At 45.3% G+C, this 25,371-nt stretch overlaps 1 protein-coding gene across 1 annotated transcript in view; it reads left to right on the top strand.

Moving 5' to 3' along the window:
* The first annotated feature begins 2,206 nt into the window (after nucleotides 1–2,206).
* PHGDH (phosphoglycerate dehydrogenase) overlaps nucleotides 2,207–25,371 on the top strand; it is a 38,723-nt gene continuing 15,558 nt past the window's right edge. The window contains exons 1-5 of the mRNA XM_003409622.4: nucleotides 2,207–2,452; nucleotides 15,328–15,479; nucleotides 17,307–17,372; nucleotides 21,348–21,402; nucleotides 21,502–21,600. Coding sequence (XP_003409670.1) covers nucleotides 2,315–2,452; nucleotides 15,328–15,479; nucleotides 17,307–17,372; nucleotides 21,348–21,402; nucleotides 21,502–21,600 — 510 coding nt within the window. The 5' untranslated portion in view covers nucleotides 2,207–2,314. The remainder of the gene's footprint in view (nucleotides 2,453–15,327; nucleotides 15,480–17,306; nucleotides 17,373–21,347; nucleotides 21,403–21,501; nucleotides 21,601–25,371) is intronic.

The raw sequence follows: 25,371 nt of genomic DNA, 5'->3' as shown, positions 1-25,371 counted from the left end.
CAGGGGCAATCCTGTGAAGGGCTAAAGAAAAGTAGTATAAAAAAATGGGTGCTTGCTAAGTCTTCTCCATTAGTCTCTTGGGATACATCTACTGTCTGCCCCAGCAACTCCATGACTGTTGGGCACCTCTTGAGAGAAAGAGATATGTAACACACATGAATGCTGGAATGTGCAGACAATAATTCACCCCAACAGATAAACAGGATAGAAAAATTATCTTCTTTCCCATTGAGAGATTTGGTCTAAAATCTGATTAGGAAGCTATGGTGCCTAGGAATAATCAGTCCAAAAATTTTCATAACTTTGTAAGATTGTTACTGTTTAGGTCTATAGGAAAAGGAGGTAGCATTTGAATTTTGTGAATGGCACGGGACAAAGGTACACAATTGTTAAACGGGATTGGATATGTCTATAAAGCTCAATTCTAAGCTGACAATGAGCAGCCCTTATTCTGCTTCAGAGCCTTTCTCTCTCCCTTTTTCTTTTTTTTAGTTGCCTTGGAGTTGATTTGGACTCATGGTGACTCCATGTGTGTCAGAGTAGAACTGGGCTTCATAGGGTTTTCAGTAGCTTATTTTCCAGAAGTAGATTGATCGGTAGGCCTATCTTCCAAGGCATTTCTGGTTGGACTGGAAGCTCCAACCTTTTGGTTAGCAGTCTAGCTTGCTAACTGTTTGCACCACCCAGGGACTCTGCTTCAGATCCTAGATGACCTGAAGTAATCCAAAGCAGAATTTTCCAATCCGTAAAATGGGGTGTGGAAGAGCACATTGTTGTGAGATTTAAATACAAAGAATTTAACAGCTGGCAAGTGCCTGCTTGTTCAATACATAAATTAGGCCAAGCTGACATCCAATTTTCATTTTCTTTTTTTTATAATTAGAGAAGAGGAAAAAGAGGAGAATACAGAAATTAAATTAAAAAATCCTGGGCACTGGAAATGCCCCAGCTCTTAGCTTTCTAAAACTCATTGTATTATCCTTTTGGAAGCAATTGCTTGCTGCTTTGTGGCATCTCAGAAATAGCTTTGAATTGCTTTTAACTATTTAAGTTAAGCTATGTGTTTTTTTTTTTTTTTTTTTTTATGTGTTGGAAGCCCTGGTGGCATAGTGGTTAAGAGCTATGGCTGCTAACCAAAAGATTGGTAGTTCAAATCCACCAGGCACTCCTTGGAAACTCTAAGGGGGAGTTCTACTCTGTCCTATGGGGTCACTATGAGTCAGAATCCACTGGACGGCAGTGTGTTTGGTTTTGGGTTTTGTATCTATGTGTTTGGAAACGCTGGTGGTGTAGTGGTTAATTGCTAAGGCTGCTAACCAAAAGGTCGGCAGTTCAAATCTGCCAGGCGCTCCTTGGAAACTCTATGGGGCAGTTCTACTCTGTCCTTTAGGATCACTGTGAGTCAGAATGGACCGGACGGCAACCAGTTTGGTTTGGTTTTTTGGTCCGTGTGTTTGGTACATTCCGATGTTAGGCCAAGGAGCCCTGGTGGTACGTTGGTTAAGCATTCGGCTACTAACCCAAAGATTGGCGGTTGAACCCACCAGCAGCTCTGAGGGAGAAAGATGTGACAGTCTGCTTCGGTACAGATAAAACCAAAACCAAACCAAAGCCATTGCCGTCGACTCGATTCCGACTCACAGCGACCCTATAGGCCGGAGAAAAACTGCCCTTCAGGGTTTCCAAGGTCGGTAAAGATAAAGGCCCTGGAAACCCTAAGGGGTTTTTCTCTGTCCTACAGATAGGGTCACTATGAGTAGGAATCGATTGACAGAACAGGTTTGGTTTCGCGTTTTTTGGGTTTTAGGCCAGGAAGGGAAAGGGGCTGTCTCTGCAGCATCTAGCAAAGTGCCTACACATAATTGTGTTCAATAAACGCTTTTTAAACGCTTTTTCAGGAATTAATGAATGAATCCTTTAGGAAGGGAAAAGTAAAGATGATGCCTATTTTTCTCAAGGTCAGAACGTGTACTTCTTTCTTTGTTGCAGATACGAATCAGCTAATCAGCGTAAATAGTGCTTTTATATGCACACCAGGTGTAGGGAAGGGCTTCGGCTGAGACTGGGAAATTGATTCATCTCCGGAGAATAATAAAGTGGGCGGTGAGCTGTAAGGCTCGAGCCACGAGAAGGCGGAGTCACCCAGCGTTTGAGCTTTTCTATCCAATCGAAAGGAGCAGGAGGAGGAGGTAAAGAGCGAGCTGAAACCCAAGAATCTTGCCCAGTTACACGAGCTCTCCAGAGCCGGCGGCAGCTTCTCAACCTTGGTTCGTCTGTCGGGGGAGCGCAGCGGATTACGAGGCCGACTCCAGCAATGGCCTTTGCAAACCTACGGAAAGTACTCATTAGTGATAGCCTGGACCCTTGCTGCCGGAAGATACTGCAAGATGGAGGGCTGCAGGTGGTGGAGAAGCAAAACCTGAGCAAAGAGGAGCTGATAGCCGAGCTGCAGGTAATGGGAGGGGGAAAAGGCGCGGGCTCCGGGCATCCCCTGCCGACACTGGTGGACGTGCCGGGGCCAGCACTCCCTCTTTCTCCCGGTATTGGTCAGTCCCCGGGCCTCCAGAAATTGGGGGCTTCGGAGGACGAGAAGAGAAAGGGAGGAACAAACAGCGGCGGGCCGCAGAATGCTAACTTTTTGTTCAGTTTGGCACAACGTGTTTCACGTTGGCTTGCCTCCCCCGGGCTACTGGCGGGATGCCAGCGTGGCTCTCCAGCACCTTCGCGCGCGGTGGCCGCGGCAGCCGGGCGCTGCCTCTCCCCCCGTGCGGCGGGGGCACCGGGGAAGGGACGCCAAAGTGGCTCCCTCCGGGGAGGCCTGGGACCGGTGACCCTTCCCAGATCAAGTCCTGGCCCGCTTGGCGGTGTCCAGCCCTCCGGGGGATGGGGGTGGGTGCTGGCGGAGTCCCAGCGTGTCTCGTGGCTGCTCAGGAAGCTGCTGGAGAAGGCGGCCCTGCTGGAGCAGCAAACGCGTTGCCCGCGTTTCGTCTGATGCAAGACTCTTGCGAGGTTTCACCTCCCCCTCCGCCTCCAGCGAGCGCTGCGAGGGAAGGGGGGCGGGCAGGTGGCGTGGCCAGATCCCCTCGCTGCCCATGCGGTCACCACCCATGCAGGGCCGCCAGCCGCCGGCATCCAGGAGCAGCCTCCTACCTGGGCCAAGCCAGAGGGCCTCAGCATTGATCTGGACTGACTGGGCTTTACTAGAATCCTATCAATCTCAAACGCCCGCAGAAAGTTCTCTCAGTAAATCTTTTTCAGTAACTTATCTCCTTTTGTTGTGATACGTAATAAGGATAATCTTATCCACCTTGCTTGAATAGGCCCTGCGAAGTTTGGTGGTTTTATCCAAAATGAGGTTTATTTTGTGAATCTTGCCCTCTAGTTCCTGCACTCCCCCCCCCCGCATCCCATCTCCGATTCTCCCCTCGCCTTGCAGTGCCTCCTTCTACCAGCCGCCAGGGAATATCCACCCTGGTGGCGCAGTGATTAAAGAGTTCAGCAGCTAACCAAAAGGTCAGCAGTTGGAATCCACCAGCCGCTCCGTGGAAACCATATGGGACACTTCTACTCTGTCCTATAGGGTCTCTATGATTTGTAATCGACTCCACAGCAACAGGTTTTAGTCAACCAAAAAACAAAAAAAAAGGGTTGCTTGGAGTAGATTCCAACTTGTGGCGTTGGTCACCCCCTTTATGTGGGCCTCTTACCCCACAGAGGCAGCTGCTGATGTTTTTTTTATAGCTTTGCCACAACCACATGGCCTTCAAAACTGCCTGTGCTCTCCTGTCTGCTCTTGTGTCTGCTGCTGTTTCTCCAAGAAACCCCTGTCTCCACCTACAGTGGCGCTGTATCCAGTTTTCCAGCCTGTGTCCTGTACTCAGACGTTTCTGACTGGACTCACCCTTCAAGAAGCTTGTAGCCTAGTTGGGCAGCATGCCTAACTCACATGAGACAATGGAATGACCAGATGACACAGTACCAAAGTGCTAAATTAGGCCTTCAGCGGCCTTCCCTCTGCCTGCTGGAAGTGTAGAGAAAAGGGGGTGTCATCTGGTGCTGGCCTGGTGGGCAACGGTTTCAGGACCTGATCCTGGAAGTGCTGGTAGGATTGGATGTATGCAAGGCTCTTGACACCTCTCACCTCCCTTCTCGAATAAATGATATCAACGGCCTTGGCTCTGAGAAATGACCAGAAAGGCTTTACTGTGGCCTGCAGGCCAGCTTCTGACCCTCACTGAGGGCAGCAGGTTCGGAAGAGTGACTGTGAGTAGGGGCTTTGCAGCTTTCTAAATGGAAATTTGAAATCTTAGGCCCTGGAGGAGGGGACTGGGGAGAGGGAGGGAGGGAGTGAGGGCAGAATTCAGCCAGAATAGGTCCCTCACCTGTTTGGAAGTTTTCCATGGAGTGGATGCTGGGAGTTTGGAGCTGAAACTTGGACTCTTTAAAATCATTGAAAACTCCAGGCAGAAGAGGGCAGTTTATTGGCTACCATGCCTACTGGACATTGGTGGGCTGTTTGGCCCCGCCTTTTATCTTTGTAAAACATTAGGTTCGGCGTGCCAGTTAATCTTTAGCAGCCCACCAAAGGGTTCTTCTCACTTTCGCATTATGCCTTGGTATCCTGCATAGTGCCTCATGCCCTCCCTCCCCACATTAAAGTTGTTTATAATACTGAGGAAGCTTTCGGCGTCATTGCTAGAACTAGGCCTGGCTTGAGGCCTCAGTAGTTCTCACACATTTGTATTCTGAGCAGGCAGAGTTTACTCTCTCTCTCTTCATACTCAGAAAGTACAATCATTCCCCCTGAATCATGCTTTTCCAACTTAAAGCATTTCACAGTTCGTTAGTGGGTAATGGAATGGTTTAATGAGTCAGAATCGACTCAACGGCAGTGGGTGGTGGTGGAGGTGGTAACTAGCATTTATAAAAAACAAAATAGTTAATATCCAAGAGCAATACAGATAGTAAGGCAAAGTATTGTATGTGTGGTTGAGTGGTGTGTGTGTGGTTAGTGAGTATGTATCACAGCTTAAAATGGGTTTCTTACTGTGAGTCTCAGTCTAAAAGTTTAAAAAATGATTAAAACATCATTTTGGAACTCAAAAAGCTCTTAGGCTGTGTACTTTATCAGCAGGTGGCACATCATAAGTATACCTAATATGTGGAAAAAACAGATTGACAGGTTTAATAATCTTACTATTTATCAGCGGCTTTTAAACTTTGACCATGACCCACAATAAGAAATTCATTTTATATCATAATTACAGTACACACATACATGTGTATACACAAGCGTATATTTACATGTATACACACATTAATGTTTCATGAAATACTTAATCTACATGTGATGCATTCTGATATATTCTTCTGTTTTATTAAATAGCATTGCTGGTCAGGATTCACTAAATTAAATAGTGGTAATGCATTTAACTTATTGACGTACATTTATATCTTTATCTCAGAATTTTAAGAAAGATAAAGAAGGGAATGTATTTCCATGCAAGAGTCCATCTTTTGAAAGGCTGTTTTTATTTTACTTATTTTATTGTGCTTTAGGTGAAAGTTTACAACTCAAGTTAGTTTCTCATACAAAAATTTATATACATACTGTCATGTGACCCTAGTTGCAATCCCTGTAATGTGACAGCACACCCCTTTCCATCCTGGATTTCCTGTGTCCATTCACCCAGTTCATATCCCTTTCTGCTTTCTCATCCTGCCTCAGGACAGGAGCTGCCCATTTAGTCTCGTGTATCTACCTGAACTAAGAAACCCACTCTTCACAAGTATTATTGTATGTTTTATAGTCCAGTCTAATCTTCGTCTGAAGAGTTGCCTTTGGGAATGGTTTTAATTCTGGGTTAACAGAGAGTCTGGGACCATGTCTTCTGGGGAACCTCTAGTCTCAGTCAAACCATTAAGTCTGGTCTTTTTATGTGAAATTGAGTTCTGCACCCCACTTTTCTCCTGCTCCATCAGGGACTCTCAGTTGTGTTCCCGGTCAGGGCAGTCATTGGTGGTAGTGGGGCACCATCTAGTTCTTTCAGTCTCAGGCTGATGGAGTCTCTGGTTTATGTGGCCCTTTTGTCTCTTTTTTTTTTTTTTTTTGATCTCTTGGGCTAATATTTTCCTTGTACCTTTGGTCTTCATTCTCCTTAGCTGCAGGTGGGTTGGGACAAATTGACGCATCTTAGATGGCTGCTCACAAGCTTTTAAGACCCCAGACGCCACTCACCAAATTGGGGTGTAGAACATTTTCTTTCTTAATAAACTTTGTTATGCCAGCTGACCTAGATGTCCCCAGGAACCCTGGTCCCCAGACCACTGCCTTTGCTACTGTGTGCCTCGAAGTGTTTGGTTTTGTTCAAGAGACTTTTTAGCTTTTGATTTAGTCCAGTTGTGCTGACTTCCCCTGTATTGTGTTGTCCTACCCTTCACCTAAGATAATTCTTGTCTGTTCCTTTTTATCTAGTTAGTGATTTCCCCTCTCCCTCCCTGCCCACCCTCATAACCCTCAAAGAATGTTTTCTTTTGCGTTTAAACCTTTTCTTGAGTTCTTATAATAGTGGTCTCAAACAATATTTGTCCTTTTGCAGCTGACTAATTTCACTCAGCATAATGCCTTCCAGATTCATCTATGTTGTAAGGTGTTTCACAGATTCATCATTGTTCTTCATTGTTGTGTAGTAGTCCATCATGTGAATATAGGCACCTAGGTTGTTCCCATCTTTTTGCTATTGTGAACAGCGCTGCAATGAACATGAGTGTGAATATATTTATTCATGTGAGGGCTGTAATTTCTCTAAGATATATTCCGAGGAGTAGGATTGCTGGATCGTATGGTAGTTCTATTTCTAGCTTTTTAAGGAAGCGCCAAATCGATTTCCAAAGTGGTTGTACCATATTACATTCCCACCAGCAGTGTATAAGTGTTCCAGTCTCTCCACAGCCTCTCCAACATTTATTGTTTTGTGTTTTTTGGATTAACTCTAGCCTTGTTGGGGTGAGATGGTATCTCATTGTAGTTTTGATTTGCATTTCTCTAATGGCTAATGATCTGAAAGGCTCTTTTTAAATAGCATTGTTACACTAGAATTTAGTTTCCAAATATTAACCACCCAGTTAATCAGGATCACATATGTTGTGCGAAACAGGGCATAGCTACCTTCTCCTTGAGTTCCCCTATAATTTAAGCTTGTGGCGCAAGCAGTGTTAGAACTGCCACGAGGCCAATCCTATCCTCCTTGGGAAAGAAAGCATGTGTGAGCTTGAGGAACATGAGTGGATTTCTATTGCTGAGTTAGCATAGTTTGTCAGAACTGCTGTAAGTCAAGCAGAACAGTGGCCTGCTGTTTCCCAGCTCTGGGGCAGCTGAGTGGGAGGGGGTCCAGGGAGGACACAAAGTATAGGGAGCTCCTGTTCAGCTGCTGGGCTAAGACACAAACCAACATGCAGGGAACAGTAAGCAGCAGAGTATTCTTGCTGAGGGAGTGCCCAGGAGGTGGGGAGGATCTTGGAATGCTAGAGAAGAAAGTTGTTAGTTGCCATCAAAGTGGCTCTGATTCATGGCGACCCCATGCACGACAGAATGAAATGTTCCTGGTTTTGCACAATTTTCATGATCACTGGTATTTTGGAGTCCATTGTTTCAGCCACTGTGTATTTTGAGTGACTTCCAACCTAGGGGGCTAATGGGCCAACACCATATCAGACAATACTCTGCTGTGATTGAAAGGGTTTCGTTGGCTGATTTTTAGAAGTGGATCTTCAGGCCTTTCTTCACAGTCTGTCTTAGTCTGGAAGCTCCACTGAAACCTGCCCACCAAGAGTGACCCTACTGGTATTTGAAATACTGGTGGGGTAGCTTCCAGCATTGCAGGAACACAACATGGAAGCCTCCATAGTGTAACCAGCTGACAGATGGTTATAATCACAGTAAACTTCAGGGAGGATGTGAGCATTTGAAAAGGGTGGTCATTTGCATAAATAGAGGACTCGGGAAGGCAGATAGAGCAAAGTCATGGAGGATTGAGTTACGTGTGGCCTTTGGAGGGGACAGCGCCTGAGAGTGCAGGGGGTTTGAGGGATCAGTGGGAGATGGTACACAGCCTCTCTCAATAAATACGTGTTGACTGAATGAACGGAGGTGGGGGTAGTTGAGATTATTCCAGTTCTAGTTCTAGTTGTGGGACCAGGGACTAGTGAGTGGGTGTCTCCCAAGGCAGATTCCGTGCTTGAGACAGGCAAGTTTTAAATGGGCAGCTTCTCTGCTCTGATTGGAGACTTTTCAGACTTCCAGGTTTCAAAGAAGGCTGGTTGGAGGGGCACCACCCTTGAGGGAAAAGTATATAGTGACTACAGGGTAAACAAGGAGCCCTGGTGGTGCAGTGGTTAAGTGCTTGGCTGCTACTGAAAGATTGGTGGTTTAGACCAACCAGCTTCTCTGCAGGAGAAAGATGTGGCAGTCTGCGCCCTAAAGACTACAGCCTTGGAAACCATATGGGACTGTTGTACTCTGTCCTACAGGGTTGTAATGAGTTGGAATGGACTTGTTCGGACTAAATGAGTTTACCCTGTCCAAACCAAAACCAGTAACGGGTTCCGTACTGATTTTGGTTTGGACAGGGTAAACCTCTGTGATGGAGATCCTTCTATAGATGAGAGACTCTGCTCTGTGCTTTTTTTAAAAAGTGTTTCTGTGCTTGATCTCAAGTGCTGCAAGAATGAGGTGAGATTCTGGAGGCCTGCAGTCTTCTCCTGTGGGAATGATTGGGAAGGTTGAGGATCCAGAGCTGCCCTGGGCCTGAGGAGCTGGATCACGGTGATGAGATATATCTATGGTCCACATCTTCTTGTCAGTTGAGTTTTGACCCTTAGTCCTATGCTGACCGCTTCAAGGGAGGTTGTATTTCCTCAGCATGTTACCAATTACCTAAAGTGTCATTGCTGGTTGTGAAGGAATGTATGTTAAAATGTACTTACGTGCTGCCAAATTGTCCTCCAAAAAGATGATGCAATTTGTATTCCTTTTTTCCCTGCACTCTCGCTCACACTGAAATATTATCATTTTTTTAGCCAATATGATGTCTGAAAACATTTTCTTGATAGCTAGTGTTTAGGAGTCTTTTCTGTAAATTACTGGTCACCTTGTAGTTTTTCTGCCCATTGCCTGTTTCTATAAGGAGCCATGATGGTGGAGTTGTTAAGTTCTTGGCTGAAAACTGAAAGGTTGGCTGTTCCACTAGCCACTCCGAAGGAGAAAGATGGTGGCAGTCTGCTTCTGTAAAGGTTACCTACCCATTGCTGTCGAGTCAATTCCAACTCATAGCGACCCTACAGGACAGAGTAGAACTGCCCCATAGAGTTTCTAAGGAGTGACTGGTAGATTTGAACAGCCGACCTTTTGCTTAGCAGCCTGAACTCTTAACCACTGCACCGCCAAGGCTCCTTGAAAATTCTGTGGGGAAGTTCTGTTCTGTCCGGTAGGGTCGCTATAAGCTGGAATCAACTTGACAGCAATAGGTTTGGTTATTTTTACTATATTTTTATTGTGTTCTTTATCATTTTAGGAAATTGATTTGTAGGAAGCCTTGATAAACATATTTTGGATATGAATCTTTTTTTTTTGTTGTATATGTTGCAAGGATTTGTCTCTTCATATCAAACCTGTCGCTTGCCCTTTAACTTTGTTTATGGACCATTTTACCACACAGGAATTTAAATTTTGAATGTAACCAAATTTGTTATTATTTCCTATTATGGTTTCTGGGATTTGTGGCCTGCCTATGAAAGGCTTCCTTGCTTCAGGATCATAAAAATATCCCCCTACATTTTCTTCTAATATATGTGTGTTTTAAAATCTTGAATCCACCTGTTTTTTTTTTTTTTTAATCTGAAGTGAAATAGGGATCTAGATTTTTTTTTCCTAAATTTTCCTAAAGCCATTTATTGTGTAGTTTTTCCTTTCCCCATCAATTCAAGTTCTTTCTGCCTTTATTGTTATCATTTCCTAATTCCCACATATATGTGGGTCTGTTTGTCTAGTGCCTGTTTGGTTCTGTTATGGGTTCAATTGTATTCCCCCCACCCCCACCCCCAAAAAATATGTGTTAGACCGAAGGTAGCAAAGCACAAATAGGGGAAAGATAGATGGCGTGTGGAGATTACCAAGGAACCGAGGTTACAGAAGCTGAGACAAGTATTTTTCCCCAGAGCCGACAGAGAGCCTTCTCCTAGAGCTGGTGCCCTGAATTTGGAGAATTGTGAGAAAAATAAATTTCTGTCCCTTAAAGTCAGCCCCTTGGAGTATTTATCTTAGAGGAGCACTCAGAAACTAAGACAGGTTCTACTGATTAATTTGTCAATTTCTGAACATGCTTCCCCTGACTCCCTCCCAACTTGCTCTTCCTTTTCAAAAAATTCTAGAAAATTCGTGAGCACTCTCACCTCGATAAGGTAAAGGATTTCTGGTGGTGAAGTTTCAGGCATGTCCTGTGACATGCTTTATTTGGGGAAGGAGGTTGGGGTGGGTGTAGAATGGGGAGGGTAGATTTCTGTGGGCCTTTCGATTTACTGAATTCCTTCATTCAAGGGAGTGTTCTACTGAGTATCAGCTATGTGCTAGCCTACACTTCAGAGGCAACTTGCTTTTTTAGTTACAGAGGCATTTGTACAGGCTGGGCAGGGAGGAGCAGGGTATCAGAAGACCCGGGGCCCTTTGGAGATCCTGGATTCCCTCTTAGAGAAGCAAACATAATGTCTGGTAGCGTTTCTCTTGATTCGGGTGTCTTTAAAAGCTGTTCTTAGGAGGTAGTTAAGATTCTGGAGCTAAACAGATTTGGGCTCTGCTGTAGGGAAAAAACATCACAAAGTTTAGTAAAGCAAAAAGAAAGTTTTATTTGGCATCTATTCAAAAAGGCAAAGGTGAGAAGTGGATGAGCATGCTACAAGAGCTGTGTCTGTCCGAGTCCAGGGAAATACAGAATAGGCAAGAATGGGAAAACGGACAAGCATGCTGCCACAGCCATGTCTGCCCAAGTCAAGAACGTTACAGAGTCATCAGTATATATTAACGTTACAGATGTACAAAACCATTGAGAGCTTTACCTTTTCATAAATTGGCTAGAAAGTGTGATCCTGCATTTTGAATGGTCTTTTTTAGCACTTATTGGTATAGGTTTTAGTAATGACCGTCAAGAGGGCCCTTATTGGTCCAATGAATTTTCGATTCCCTAAATGCTAATAGAAAAGAATTAGAGTGGAAAGTCTTTTGTGTTCTGTTTGATTGGCTTATGTGAAAGGTTGTCTAAAAGATGTTTTCCAAGATTGTCCTAGCTATTGTCTATATACCTCAGTGCCCAGTTGATATATCCTTGTGAGCCTTGTGAGTCCAGCCCCATCTGGGTCACATTCTCAAGGACAGGGAATAAGGACTCCAATATTATTTCTTAGATCAGTTCAAATCCAGCTTCTGCCACATCCTAGCTATATGATATTAAATAGTTACCAAAATTCTCTTCAGGCCAGGTTCCATTTCAATAACATGGAGGCAGTTATACCTGTCTCTTAGGATTATTGTGAAGCACAGTGCCTAACACAAAATAATTGGAGCCCTCTAAGGTTTCTGTATATACCCGACTACGGCCTTGGCTCAGGCCCCATCATTATGATATCTTGGTGGGCCTTCCAGCTTTTCTTTAGTTATAGATTCAGAGTTTGCCAAATGGCAATAGCTTCCTAGTTCTTGGGCTGGTTTTCAATCTTTAAGAGTGACCGTGGACAAGTTACGACTCGAAACCTCCTTTTTTTTCATCTGGAAAGTGGGGACAATTATATCCCTTCTCCTTGGGTTGTGGGGAGGATAATGTAAAGCACCTGGTGTAATGCCTGGCATCTACTAAGTGTGCAGTGAACTGTTAATGTGCACGCTCGGCGAGATTGTTACTATGGAGAAACAGGAAAGGATACAGAGAGAAGAAATGTTTTAATGTACAACCCTTGCCTTTAAAAAATAAAAACAAAACCTGTTGCCATGGAGTGGATTCTGACTACGGTGACCCTATAGGACAGAGGAGAACTGCCCTATAGGGAGTCCAAGGAGTAGCTGATGGATTCAAACTGCCGACCTTTTAGTCTGGGGCTGCCAGCAAAGGTTTTGTGGAAGTTTACCCTGCCTTGAAAATTAATAGAACACGACCAGGCAGGAGGGATTCTTTTCTTTGGAGCCAGTGCAGTGGACTCGAATGTAGGACAGATAGCAGTGTCCACTTGGTGACCAGGCATTGGCTGATATTCTCTGGGTTTGCTGAACAGGGGGAAGTCAGGACGCCCTCCAGATCCCTCCTGGTGTTGGCCTCATGCCTGGGGCTGCAGCCCTGAGTGGTTCCTGTTTGATTTCCACAGCGTCCATGTGGCTTGTACACACCTAGAACTGTCACTATGAGCTCCTTGAGAGCTGGGGCTGTGCCTTATTCATCTTGTGTTGACAGGGCCTAGCATAATGCCATACACATACATACAAGACACCCTATTTAAAAAAAAAAAAAAAACAGCTGTCATTGAGTCAACTCCAACTCCTGGTGCCTCTCTGTGTATTAGTAGAACTGTGTTCCAGAGCCGAGTTTTCAGAAGTAGGCTGCCAGGCCTTTCTTCCAAGGTGCCTCTGGGTGGGCTGGAACTGCCAACCTTTTGGTTAGCAGCCCAGCTTGTTAACTCTTTGTACCACCCCAGGGACTCCATCCAAAAAATAGAAAAAATAAAAGAGGAGAGGGAGGAACTAGGCAGTCTTATCTTTCTGGTCTTCAGTTTCTCATTTGTAAATTGAGTTGACTAAAAAAAAAACAAAAAACCAAAAACCAAACCCATTGCCCTCAAGTGGATTCTGACTCATAGCGACCCTATAGGACAGAGGAGAACAGGGTTGCCAAGGCTGTAATTTTTACGGAAGCAGATTGATTACATCTTCCTGCCATGGAGTGACTGGTGAGTTTGAACCGCCGGCGTTTTGGTTAGCAGCCGAGTGCCAAGATGCTTGTAAATGCTCCTTTGAATCTCATGTTCAGAACCACAGATGTAAAAGGGCTTGGTGTGCTCCTGAGAGCTGCATCTAGCTCTCTGTGGTTGGGCAGAGACCCCAACCAGTGAGGAGGCATGAAACCTGCTTCTAAACACCTTCAGGGAGATAATTCTGCATCCTCTCTCGAATGCCCACTCCAATGTTTAGAAACCCTTAAGACCTAAATATTTCCTGCTTCAGCATAAGCTTCGTTCCCCTTCTTCCCTCAGTGGGGGCGAATCGCTCTCTACTTTCTCTGGTAGGAAGTGCTCTATATTTGACGCTACCTGTTCAGACTTGCTCCTAGGACCTGTTTGTGGACAATAATGTAGTGTGGGCCCTCAGTCAGGAGCCGGGTTCCCATGGCCTTTTTCTGTTTCCGGAATCTGTACAGTGGGGAGGGAAGAGAGGAGGTTCTTGTGGGGTCCAGCTGAGCTCTCCACTGGGTAAAATGCAGAGACTTACACTGGCTGGTGTCACATCAGAACTGCGAGGGACCCGGAGGCCATCTGTCTGCCCCAACCCTCTTTTGCAGATGGAGACCTGGGGTAGGGAGTGATATGACTTGCCTGCAGTGCACTACTCAGCTTGTCCTTGGCAGACCTAGGACTAGAACCCTGGCCTTGGGATTCCCAGCTCAGTGCTTTTGCATCACCATTAGCTGCTTCTTCACCAACCTGGGGCAGCGGGTTTGGGGTAGAGCACGGACTTGTTCACCTGCCACATACCTTGCTGATTCTCATTTGGTGTTTGGGCAAGGATAACCTTGTTCTGCGGAGATACCAGAAGATTCAATATGAGCCTAAAGAAGACTGTCTTAGGGTATAGCTTGGCCAAGTGAAGTGTCTATGATGGATTTAAAAAGTCTTGTTTTTCACATGTGTGTCTTTGTAGTCTAATATTGCCTGGGTTTCTGAGTAGATACAGTTTAAATGTTCTCTCCCTTCTACCCCTTACTTTGGTCTCCATTTTAGGAAATGTTTTTCTTACCACCATTGTGTTTTTCTTTTATCCATTCAGCCAACCGACTTATTGAGCGCCTTCCATGTGCCAGGCATAGGGGCCATCAAAGAATTAGATCTGCCTCTCCCCTTCAGGAGCTCAGTGTCTAGGGGAGGAAGTGATATTTGTTGAGCAGGACCACATGTCAAGGAGGATACTTTCCTGTCTTGTCTCATTTCCTCCTCATATACTGGAGGGAAAGGCTGAAGCTCAAATTCATAACTAGGCTCATGGCTAGTGAGGGATGGAGCTTGGATTTGAACCCAGGCCCCACTGATGACAAAGCCTTTAAGATATGCATAGAAATAACAATTTGCCTTCCTCTCCTTGAATATATTCAAATTCAGCCAGCATCCAGGAACTCCCACTTTGGGCAAAGCAACATGCAGGAATTATAAGACTTACAGAGATGAATAGGAAATGGTTCCTGACTCCTAGTATGTGCCTGCTGGATGCACTGAGGGTACATCAAGGATGGGCTGTGCTCCAGCTGGTCCTAGGGTGCTCCCCAAGGTGGCAAGTATTGTGGTGCTGTCTAGAGAGAGATGGGCCAGGAGTCCAGAGCCCAAGAGCTGATGCTGCCACGTGTTGAGCATGCCAAGGTAAATCACTTGGTGTCTTAGAGCCCTGGAGTCCCTGGGTAGTGAGAATGGTTTTTGCACTTGGCTGGTAACTGAAAGGTTGAAAGTTGGAGTCCATCCAAAAGTGCATTGGAAGAAAGGCCTGGCGATCTACTTCCAAAAAATCAGCCATTGAAAACGCTGTGGAACCCAGCTCTACTCCGACACATATAGGGTCACCGTGAGTGAGAATCAATTCGACGGCAACTGGTTTTTTTGGTCTTAGAGCTACAGTTTCCTCAACTCTCAATGAAGATGGCATGAGTCCTACTCCACATTTCTCTGTAATTTGTAGTGGAGATATCAAAGAAGTCTGTGACCAGACAGTAATCGCAGACCTTCTGTGGGTCTGGGAATGGATCAAGGTCTCTAAATGGAGCAAAAGATTATACTCGACTACTAACCTAGAAGTTGGTGGTTCAACCTCCCCCCAGCAGCTCCTCGGAAGAAAGGCCTAGCAATCTGCTTCTATTAATATTACAGCCTAGAAGACCCTATGGAGTCACTATGGGTCAGAATTGATTGGATGGCAGTGGGGAACAGGGGGAATGACTTGCTTATTCGGGAGTAAGCGATGATGTGCCTGAAATTTTTGGGGGCGTCCCAGGCCAACTTTCTGAATTCCCAGTGTTTCTCCTCCTGCTCCAGGACTGTGAAGGCCTTATCGTCCGCTCAGCCACTAAGGTGACCGCTGATGTCATCAATGCGGCAGAGAAGCTCCAGGTGGTGGGCAGGGCTGGCACAGGCGTGGACAACGTGGACTTGGAGGCTGCGACGAGGAAGGGTATCCTGGTCATGAAGTAAGTCATGGAGGCTAAGGGGTTGGTGTGGAGACAGACAGAGAGAAAGCCAGGTCAGACTTAGAAGACCTGCTGTGGGACACCCGGTGTCGGCCCCTGAGTCCATACTCGCGACCAACGCTTAGCGCTCAGTGGTGCCCAACTGTTTGAATAGGGGTTCTTTGTGATCTCAAAAGGTTTCACGTACCACCCCGTGTACAGTTTGTACATCTGCAGCCTGGCAGGGGGATCAGAAGTCTGTTAGTAAATTTAGCTGCGTTCCCTGCCCCAGTTCTGTCCCTCCACCTCCTCTTGTTCCGTTTGTGGTCAGGTTTTTATGATCTCCGTTCTTCTCCACCTTGCGTGCACATACAGCCACTGCGGGTACCGTGAATCTACATTCTTTCTCTTCCTCACTCCCCTGTACCTTCTGGAGCCCAGCTGCCACCTGTCTCTTTCTCCACTCGCCGTGCAAGAGGAAAGGGTCCCCTTTAGAGCTATTTTTGCAGAAACCCAGAGGCAAAGGTCTTGTCAGCATGCTAACACTGAGTCCCCCTCATTCTGGCTTCTGTTCTGGTACCTTGATAGTGCGGCAGTGCTTTCTCCGGCCCTCTCCACATGCCCCTATAGGGTAGGGGTTAATAGGCCCGTTACTTGTCTGAGGTAGATAACTGACAGGAGAAATGTTAAATGATAACTCCTTTTTGCCCTGGACACGGCCAGGCCCCAGACCTGGCACCTCTCCACACCTCCCCATACAGCCTGCTGGCTGGGGGAGAACAGGAAGCCAGGTGGTCCAGTGTGAAGACGGACTAAGAATCCTTTAATGTCTTTCACGAGACCTCTTGATTTTTTTCTCCTTGTAACCTTCATTTCCAGAGATGAAAAGACCCAGTAGAGGAAGGAGAGGGGTAAACATATGTGTTAAATTCTTCCAAAAATAAGACTTCGGGAAAAGAAATAGCTTTATGGGCTGCCACCTCTCTTCTTTCTGTAAAATGGGCAGAGTCAGATTGTCCCGAGTGGTGGGGGTGTGAGGAAGCTAGTAAATAACACTTCTCTTAGTTCAGAACTTGATGAGAGAGTAGAGAAGTTAAATAGGTAAAGATCAAAGCAGCAGCTCTGTTACTAATAAAAGGCAGGTTGGGTAACTTGATGTAGGTCAATGGGCCTACCTCTGAATTAAATAGACTTACCCACCCATCAAAAGGAGTCCTGGTGGCACAATGGTTAAGCGCTTGGCTGCTAATAAAAGGTTGGTGGTTTGAAGCCACCCAGTGGCTGCAAGGGAAAAAAACCTGGCTATCTGTTCCCATAAAGATTACAGCCTAGAAAACCTGATGGGGCAGTTCTGTTCTCACATGGGGTCACTACGAGTTGAAATCGACTTGATGGTACCTAACAACAACGACAACCCACCCATCATGGGCACAGGCTCAGTAAGATTGATGGCACAGTGCTGCAAGGAACATGTGCTTTCTCTAGATAGATAGATCCCAAAATGAGAGCCCAGCGACAAGGGCTGAGCCATGCGTGGATCTCCCAAATCTTGTGAGACACTTTTCTGTCTTGGGGAGAAGAAAGTGCATTTGGGTACAGAGAGGCCAGACATGGTTTTCTAATGCCAGCTTCTCCACATGGAAACACAAAGCTGGGGCAAAGAAAGTTTGGGCAGGAGTACATCAGAGAATCCTGTGTGGTGGTGTGGGCTGGGGATTTGTGCTAAGAACTGGTAAGCTCATGGAGTAAGAGGGGGAATATAGCGAGTAATCGAGGATTTCTCTTGGGATAGGAATGGGAGTCCTGGGCCTGGGTGCACTGATGTCTCCTCTTGTCTTTGGTCTTTAGCACCCCCAATGGGAACAGCCTCAGTGCTGCGGAGCTCACTTGTGGGATGATCATGTGCCTGGCCAGGTAAGTTCCTGACTTCTCAGCAAAGCCAGTTTCTTGGAGTGTCTCACGGCTGGCCACGCAAAAGGACCCAGGCTGCTGAGAACCTTTGAGGTTATTAGTCCTTCTCCTGAACAGTCATTACACTGGTTCTCCCAACATATAAAGGTCACTGGCTTCTCAGGTTCCAGTGATTGCAAATGGGGAGAGGAGGAGGAGCTACCGGTCTGCTACTCATTACCCAGGGCCAGGCTCATTCAAAAAATAATTGTGTCAGCTACGTGATCTGAACCCTTCCTGTTTCTCCTTAACTCATCTTCCACTCTCCACACCCATCCTATACACCAGCCACAGCAGTAGGTGTCTGGGCACACCATGCTTTCCCTAGCCTCCAAGCCTTGCAAATACTGTTTCCGCTGCCTGGAGCATCCCTTCCTATCCTCTTTGTCTAGGCAACCTGAGCTCGTTCTTCAGGATGAAGCTTGACTGTTATTTCACTTAGAAAGCTATGTCTCCCACTGATTTTTATGGCCCCCATACCTCTGTCACTGTTCTGACAAATCTGAATGGTAATTCAACGGGACAGAAAACTCCTTGGGATCCCTGTGCCTCCCCTGAGGATTGATAACACAAGGAAACTCAAATGGTCAGGTGTCTTACTGTTCCAGCAGGAGCTCTGGGGTGTGAAGGGCTAACTGAACCTTCAAACAATGTGGGTCTGTTGAATAGAGAGGGCCAGCCTAGGAACCATATGAATTTGGCACATAATGGGCATGTATCTTTTGGTATTGGGTAGTAATTTGGCAAAAAGGATTGTATTGAGAACTACTATTGAACAGGCAGTTAGAGCATTTCTGTGGTCAGTGGAAGGGTAAGGAGCCAGTGAGCAGAGTAGGAAAGTCCCTTCTAAGATCCTTGGATCCTTAAATCAGGGGTATCCAGGCAGCTGGAAATTCTTACTTCTCTAGTCACGTCTGAAACCTCTTGGGACCAAGAAATTTACTATTTCTTCCCCAACTCAAGATCAGTTCTTCCTCCTGCTGAGGAGGGATCTGGGGGAATTAAACTTTGCTCTAACTCTTCTCCAAGATTTCTGCCTGAGGTGTCTGTCAGACTCTGGCTACGTCTGATATTCACCCACCAGCGAAGGAGACCGGAGGTTGGGGAAAGGGAAGAACAGAGAAAACTTACAAAACTCAGCCTAGAGGGGGACTTTGAACTGGTCTTTTGGAGTATGCCTGGAACATCGGGGCTGGGTGTACCTCCCTCCAGAGAAGTGTAGAGACCTAGTGTCATGGTTTCATTTGAGTTATTCAGTGATTTTTAAATTTTATTTATTTATTTATTTTTCTGAGTTTAGGGGACAGATGCCGGTGCAGCTTTCTAGCTAATTAATTCCCTTACTTTATTCTGGAAGTGGACGGAAAGGTTTGGGAGCCAGGAATTATTTTCCTCCTATTCCCAGACCAGCTTTATTTAAAGAAATGAGCTAAGTGGTGTAGTTTAAAAAAGCTTCCCAGACCCATCCACCCATCCATGACTCTACTCAGCAAAGATGTATTAAAACTTAAGACGTAAGCACCCTATTAAGAAGGAATTATCAGTCTCTCATAACTTACTTATGTGTTAGTTTAATCAGATCACTTTCCTAGCTGGAAACAGTAGGAGGAAATGGATGCTTTAGACTCTGAAGTTTAGAGCAATTTGGGTAGTGTGGGTGGAGAGCAGGTCAGAATGGGCCTCACAGTGGGGAACTTTGAACAGAGAGCTTGAGTTTCTGGAGTACTAAGATTCCAGGAGGCCTGAGGAAACAATGACACATAAAGAAAGGAAAAGCTGAGGCTGCTTATGTACAATCAAACCCCTCATGGGATTTGGTTCCTTGGTTTGGAGGCTTAGGGTCATGGTTTCATGGGACATCCCAGTTAATTGGCCTAATAAATATTTAGTGCTTCTGTTCTACCTCCTAGTTCATTGCGTAGTGCCTGGGGTCTTAAAAACTTGCAAGCAGCCATCCAAAGCATGACAATTGGTCTCTGTAGGTAGTCCCTGAGTTATGATGGGGTTCCATTCTGACATAAGTTAGTTTTCACTGTTATTGCCTTTTCTTATCAGTATCTCTATAAATCACAATATTGAACATCTTTGAGTGAATATCTGAGAATGATAACATCAGCAAATTATGCACTGCAACATTGTGGTACATATTACTAACGATAAGATGTATAAAAAAGGTCATAAGCATGATTCGTCATAACTTGAATATGTTGAATATGTGGAAAGTAGAGAGCTACCTGTATTTGCCTGGAGCAAAAGGGGAAGGAGAGTCAGGAATAGGAGGAGGAAATGAAATGTGTGAGGCTCATTTCTTCTGTGAACAACTGCTTCTTTTGCCATGAGACCAGAAGAACTGGATGGGGTACCCAGCTACCACTATTGAACATTTTGATCAAAGATTCTATACAGGAATCTTATGAAAAAGGGGGAAAATGCAGAACAGAATTTCAAATTCTCATGGACTCCAGACTAACTGGAGCCATGGAACCTGAATGAACCTCTGAAACTATCGTTCTGAGGTAATCTTTAAACCGACTACACGTAATATTAATAAAAATCCATTTTATGTAACAAAAAATTACCAACACTCAATGATTCAGCATGCATTCTATTATTGAAAAAACATTACATCACCAAAAAATTACAAACAAAATATTTCACGAGTGTAAGGGCTAAACCAAAACTATCCCTTGAAGTCTTCTTAAAACTGAACAATAGTTTAGCTTAACTAACTGGAAGTGTCTGCCTTAAGCATTATGCTCTTTCAGGAACTAAGCATATGTTGGAATCAAGGACCCCTGGTGGCACAGTGATAAAGACCAAACTGACAACTGGAAAGAGTAGGTAGGAAACTTGGGGTCAGTGAGTTTATGTTAATGGAGGAAAATAATTTGAAAAAGAAGGGTGAGAATGGTTGCACAACTTGAAAAAAGTAATCAATGCCACTGAACTGTGCATGCAGAAATTGCTAAATTGGTATATTCCAAGATATTGTTTTGTGAAAATATAGGAAATGTCTTAGAATATCTATTTTTATACATACACACACACCCTACTCTGAATTTGTTGGCCAGCAAGAAAGCCTGCATTTAAATACTTAGGAGCCTAGATGTGGGTGGATATTTACTCTTTACTCTCCTCTCTTCCTTTGCCTTCAGAGAAGCCTCCATGGTGACCCATGTCCCACATGACATATCTTACCCTTTGACCTCTGACTTTGCCCTGATTGCCACTTCCTTTGTTCCCTCCCGAAAACATGTGTGAAGACGACGACCTTCATGTTAACCCATAGTAGGAGACAGACTATGAAGTGTGTGTGTTTGTGGTAGGGGGGCAGAAGGAGGGTGTGGATGTTAGACACGATGGGACAAGCAGTCAGTGCAAAATAGAACCTTCTGGACCCTGTGCTTGTCCTCCCTAAATTAGTCTGGGAGTCTTAGGATTTAATAAACTTTAAAGGAAGAATAACTAGTCAGGTGCCTTGTACAGTAGAAGATTAATAAGATGACCTGGATGAGATAGGAAGATGAAAAGAATTCCTTACATTTCTGGAGCACTTGATGTCATCAGAGTCCCGTAATACCCCATTCAGTTATCCCTACAAACCCTGAAAGACTGGCTACTGCTTAGAGGGGCAAACTTAACCAGAGTCACCCTTATTGTTATTTCAGTGACTGAGCTGGAAGCAGGACCTCCTCCCAGACTCCTTGCTGGAGACAGAAATCTCAGGGCTCCTAAGTCAGGTCCCGCCCAAAGGTTTCCCTCCTGCACTCCCTTTACCCCCTTTGGTGTTTCCAAACCTGTGCCCCCAGATCCAGGTTAAGCTAGGTGCCCCAGGGGTTAGGTGTCAGACAATAGGGGTGCAACCTGATGTTCTTCCTCCTTCCAGGGCTTCGTGGAGGGTCTTGGAAGGGCCCCCTGAACCTGTGTCTTTTTTTGCAGGCAGATTCCCCAGGCAACAGCTTCAATGAAGAACGGCAAGTGGGACCGGAAGAAGGTGAGCAGCTGGGCTTGCTTCACCCCACAAGGGCCTGCTGCCCAGGTTCACTTTTGGCTCTGACTTGGGCTTCTTTGCTTTTTACCTGTTTGATTGCAGTTCATGGGGACTGAGCTGAATGGAAAGACCCTGGGAATTCTTGGCCTGGGCAGAATCGGAAGAGAGGTAGCCACGCGGATGCAATCCTTTGGAATGAAGGTAAGGGGAGGCCGGGCCCCTTTGACTTCGGGGTGGTCTGGCTTGGGAGAAGCTAAAGGCTTTATCTGAGGAAGGGCTGCAACCTTCCTTCAAAGCCCCTGACCAAATAAAGCTAGGGAGGGAGGAAACACACATACCTATGTGCCTATAGAGACTTGAATATTGTGGGTGTGTGTTGTTAAGATAAATGTATGTCTTGGAGTAAATAAATTTACTTTATCTTTAAAACTACTGCATGATATCCTACTGTATGGATAAATTGCTTTTTATGTGGCTATTCCTTCAATGATGAAAGTTTAGATTTTTTTTTTTATATATAATTTATTTTATTTTTGTTGTTTTTTGAGAATATACGCAACAGAACATACACCAATTCAACAATATCTACATGTACAATACATGACATTGATTACATTCTTCAAGTTGTGTGACCATTCTCACCCTCTTTTTCTGAGTTGTTCCTTCACCATCAACATACATTCACTGCCCCCTAAGGTTCCTATCTAATCTTTTGAGTTGTTATTGTCAGTTTGATCCCATATAGATAATTCTTAAAAGAACACAATACTCAAGGCAGACATTGTTTACTAACTAAGCTAAACTATTGTTAGGTTTAAAGAAAGAAGACTCCAAGGGATATTTTTTTGTTTAAGGTTTAAAGATTATCTTAGGGCAATCATTTCAGAGATTCATCCAGCCTCAATGGCTCCAGAAGGTCTGAATTCTTTGAGAATTTGGAATTCGGTTTCACATTTTCCCTTTTTTGATCAGGGTCCTTCTATAGAATCTTTGATCAAAACCTTCAGTAAAGGTAGCTGGACACCATCCAGTTCTTCTGGTCTCACGGCAAAGGAGGCAGTTGTCCATGGAGGCAATTAGCTACACATTGCATATCCACCTCTTATTCCTGAATCTTTTTTATTTCTCAGTTGCTACAGGCGTGTTAAGATTGTTGTATGCATGGACTTTAGCAAGACATTGGTGAGGTTTATCATGATACCCTTGGGGTTGGGATGGAGACTCTGAACTTGGTGCTAGAACAGTTAAGGAGGTTAGTCACTGGTGGAAGGACAGTTCTGCCTCAGCCTGGAGGGGAGATTGCTCAGGATGGTGTAGGGCTCTGTCTTGCCCACCATTCTCATCAACAGCTGAGATGATGTGTCATTCGTAGGTGACAGGAAGTGGGGAGTGGTAGCTGTTACAGATTGAATCATATCCCCCCAAAATATGTGTTGTAAATCCTAACATCCGTGCCTGTGGTTATAATCCCAATTTGGAATGGGTTGTCTGTGTTATGTCAATGAGGCAGGATTAGTGTAGGGTGTATTTTGAGTCAATCTCTTGAGATATAAAAGGGATGAAACAAGCAAGTGACCAAGAGATGCCAAGCCACATGAAGACTGCCCAGGAGTAGAAGCTCAAAGAGATAAGGACCTTCCTCCAGAGCCAGGAGAGAGAAAGGTTTCCTTTAGAGCCGGCACCCTGAATTTGGACTTCTAGTCTCCTAAAATGGGAAAATAAATTTTTGTTTGTTAAAACCACCCACTTGTGGTATTTCTGGTATAGCAGCACTAGATAACTAAGACAGTAGCTAATACCTAAGAATATAGAATCAGGTCCTGAAAGACAGGAAATACATTTCAGCACACTACATGTGGATTCCCACCCCTCTCTCCCACCACCACCCCCTCCAAAAAAACCAAAATAAGTACTGAATGTAGAGATGCTTCTAAAAACTTTTCGGGGGAGAGGGGCCTTAGTTGACAAAGTATAGTGATTTCAGTGGTGTGGCTCATGAAGACTTTTGGCAGCATTAAAAGAAGTATGCTTTCCAGAGCGAAGGAGGTGGCATACCTCATGCTCTGTAATCGTCAGACCTTTGGGGAGTATTGTGAGCCTTCAAGGGCCCATGCTCTGTGAATCTGTGGAAGCATTGGAGACAGAGGAGATGCAAGGGGGCTCATGTCTGTGCTTCCTAAGGGAAGTTTGAAGGTACTGGGCTCACTGGGCCCGATCAAGATTTGGGAGTCTTAGTGGAGGCCTTCAAATAGAGGAAGGGCCATCCTGTTGAAGAGCCATGCAGTCCACTCAGTGTCTGGCTCTCCAGAGAAATAGAGCCAGGATGAGACAGTTATACAGACAGAGCTGTCCCCAGATGGAAAGGGTAGTATCTTAGTTATCTAGTGCTGCTATAACAGAATTACCACAAGTGGATGGCTTTAACGAACAGAAGTTTATTCTCGCACAGTCTAGGAGGCTGGAAGTCCAAATTCAGGGTGCCAGCTCCTGGGAAAGGCTTTCTGTCTCTGTCAGCTCTGGGGGAAGGTCCTTGTCATCAATCTTCCCATGCTCTAGGAGCTTTTCAGCCCAGGGACCCCGGGACCAAAGTACATGCTCCACTCCCAGCGCTTCTTTCTTGGTGGCATGACATCCCTCCTCTCTGTGCAATTTTCTCTTATATCTCAAAAGAGATTGACTCAAGGTATAACCGAATCCTGTAGATTGAGTCCTGCCTCATTAACGTAACTCTTCTAATCCTGCCTCACAGAGGTTAGGATTTACAGCACGTAGGATGATCACATCAGATCACAAAGTGGTGGACAACCATTCAGTGCTGGGAACCATGGCCTAACCAAGTTGACACCAATTTTTGGAGAACACACATAATAGGTGGTATGAGGAGACAGCAAGTTCCCCATCACTACAGATAGATGTGGAAGACTGGATAACCGCATGGCCAGCGTGTGAAGGGGGGATGTGAGCAGTGGCTGAGAGGTTGAAGCAGATGCCCTTTAAAGTTTCAAGCCCTGATGTCTTTGAGAATCTGTCGTCCATGGGCTACCAGCTTCTTTATCTGTGAAATAGTTTTGATAACAGTGAGTTCACTCTGCAGCCATAGGAAATGCTGTGAAATTATTGAAGACTGTGGTTTGTTACAGGAATGTGGGAGAACAACCTAATTAAAGATAGTGGACCGGGGGCAACCTTTTGGGAATCTTACGATTTGAATAAGACTGGGGGGTGGGGGGGGCTTTAGTCTGAGTGGTTCTCGTTGGGCTGGCCCAGGCAGAACTGCCAAGAATGTAAAGATTTTCTTTATCACTCCCTTTCTCTCTCTGGTACCTAGGGTCTGATCTTGTGCCCTGGCCTGTCACCCCAGCTGCTAACTATATTTCAGGTGTTTAACTAATGATTAGTGTCTGACCCTTTTCAGGGTATCGTGTTTTAAGAGCTGACCCCTTCATATCACCGGCTTTGCAGGTAGAGATCCACCTGTGCCCAGATGTGGGGATGGTCATCCTATTTCCCTTTCTTCGTGAATGTGTGATCACTTAGGGAAGGGGAGGGATCCTAGAGGTAGCTCCTAGGGAGCTTAGCCAGGCAGCTTCCCAACACCTCCTGGCTGTATGTGTTGAGGTTGACTGGGATGATAGGCCTGTCCCAGACCACCTTGCTGCCATCCACTCAGCACAGGTACAGGCGGAGACTTGGCATGCTACCTTGGAGGGGTTGCTGGCTTGCATGGCACAGATGTGGGTTTCAGGATCATTCTGGCAGCCTCCAGAGTGGCGGTTTTCTGAGTCACAGAAGTCTTATGTTCTAGAATATTCCTTCTGTTTAAAACTTCTTCTCAACAGTGTTGCCCACTATTAGGTAACAGGTTGTAATTTCATAGATTCAACCCATTCATGCTGGTATGCCCCCCAGAATGTGTTAGTGGGCCAAAGCCAGTAAGGAGCTGAGCATTTTACTTTCTTTGCAATGTTTTCC

Source organism: Loxodonta africana, chromosome 3, assembly GCF_030014295.1.
Source record: "Loxodonta africana isolate mLoxAfr1 chromosome 3, mLoxAfr1.hap2, whole genome shotgun sequence".
NCBI lineage: Eukaryota > Metazoa > Chordata > Mammalia > Proboscidea > Elephantidae > Loxodonta > Loxodonta africana.
The sequence above is the reverse complement of the archived record's forward strand: the minus strand, read 5'-3'. Positions and strand labels throughout refer to the sequence as shown.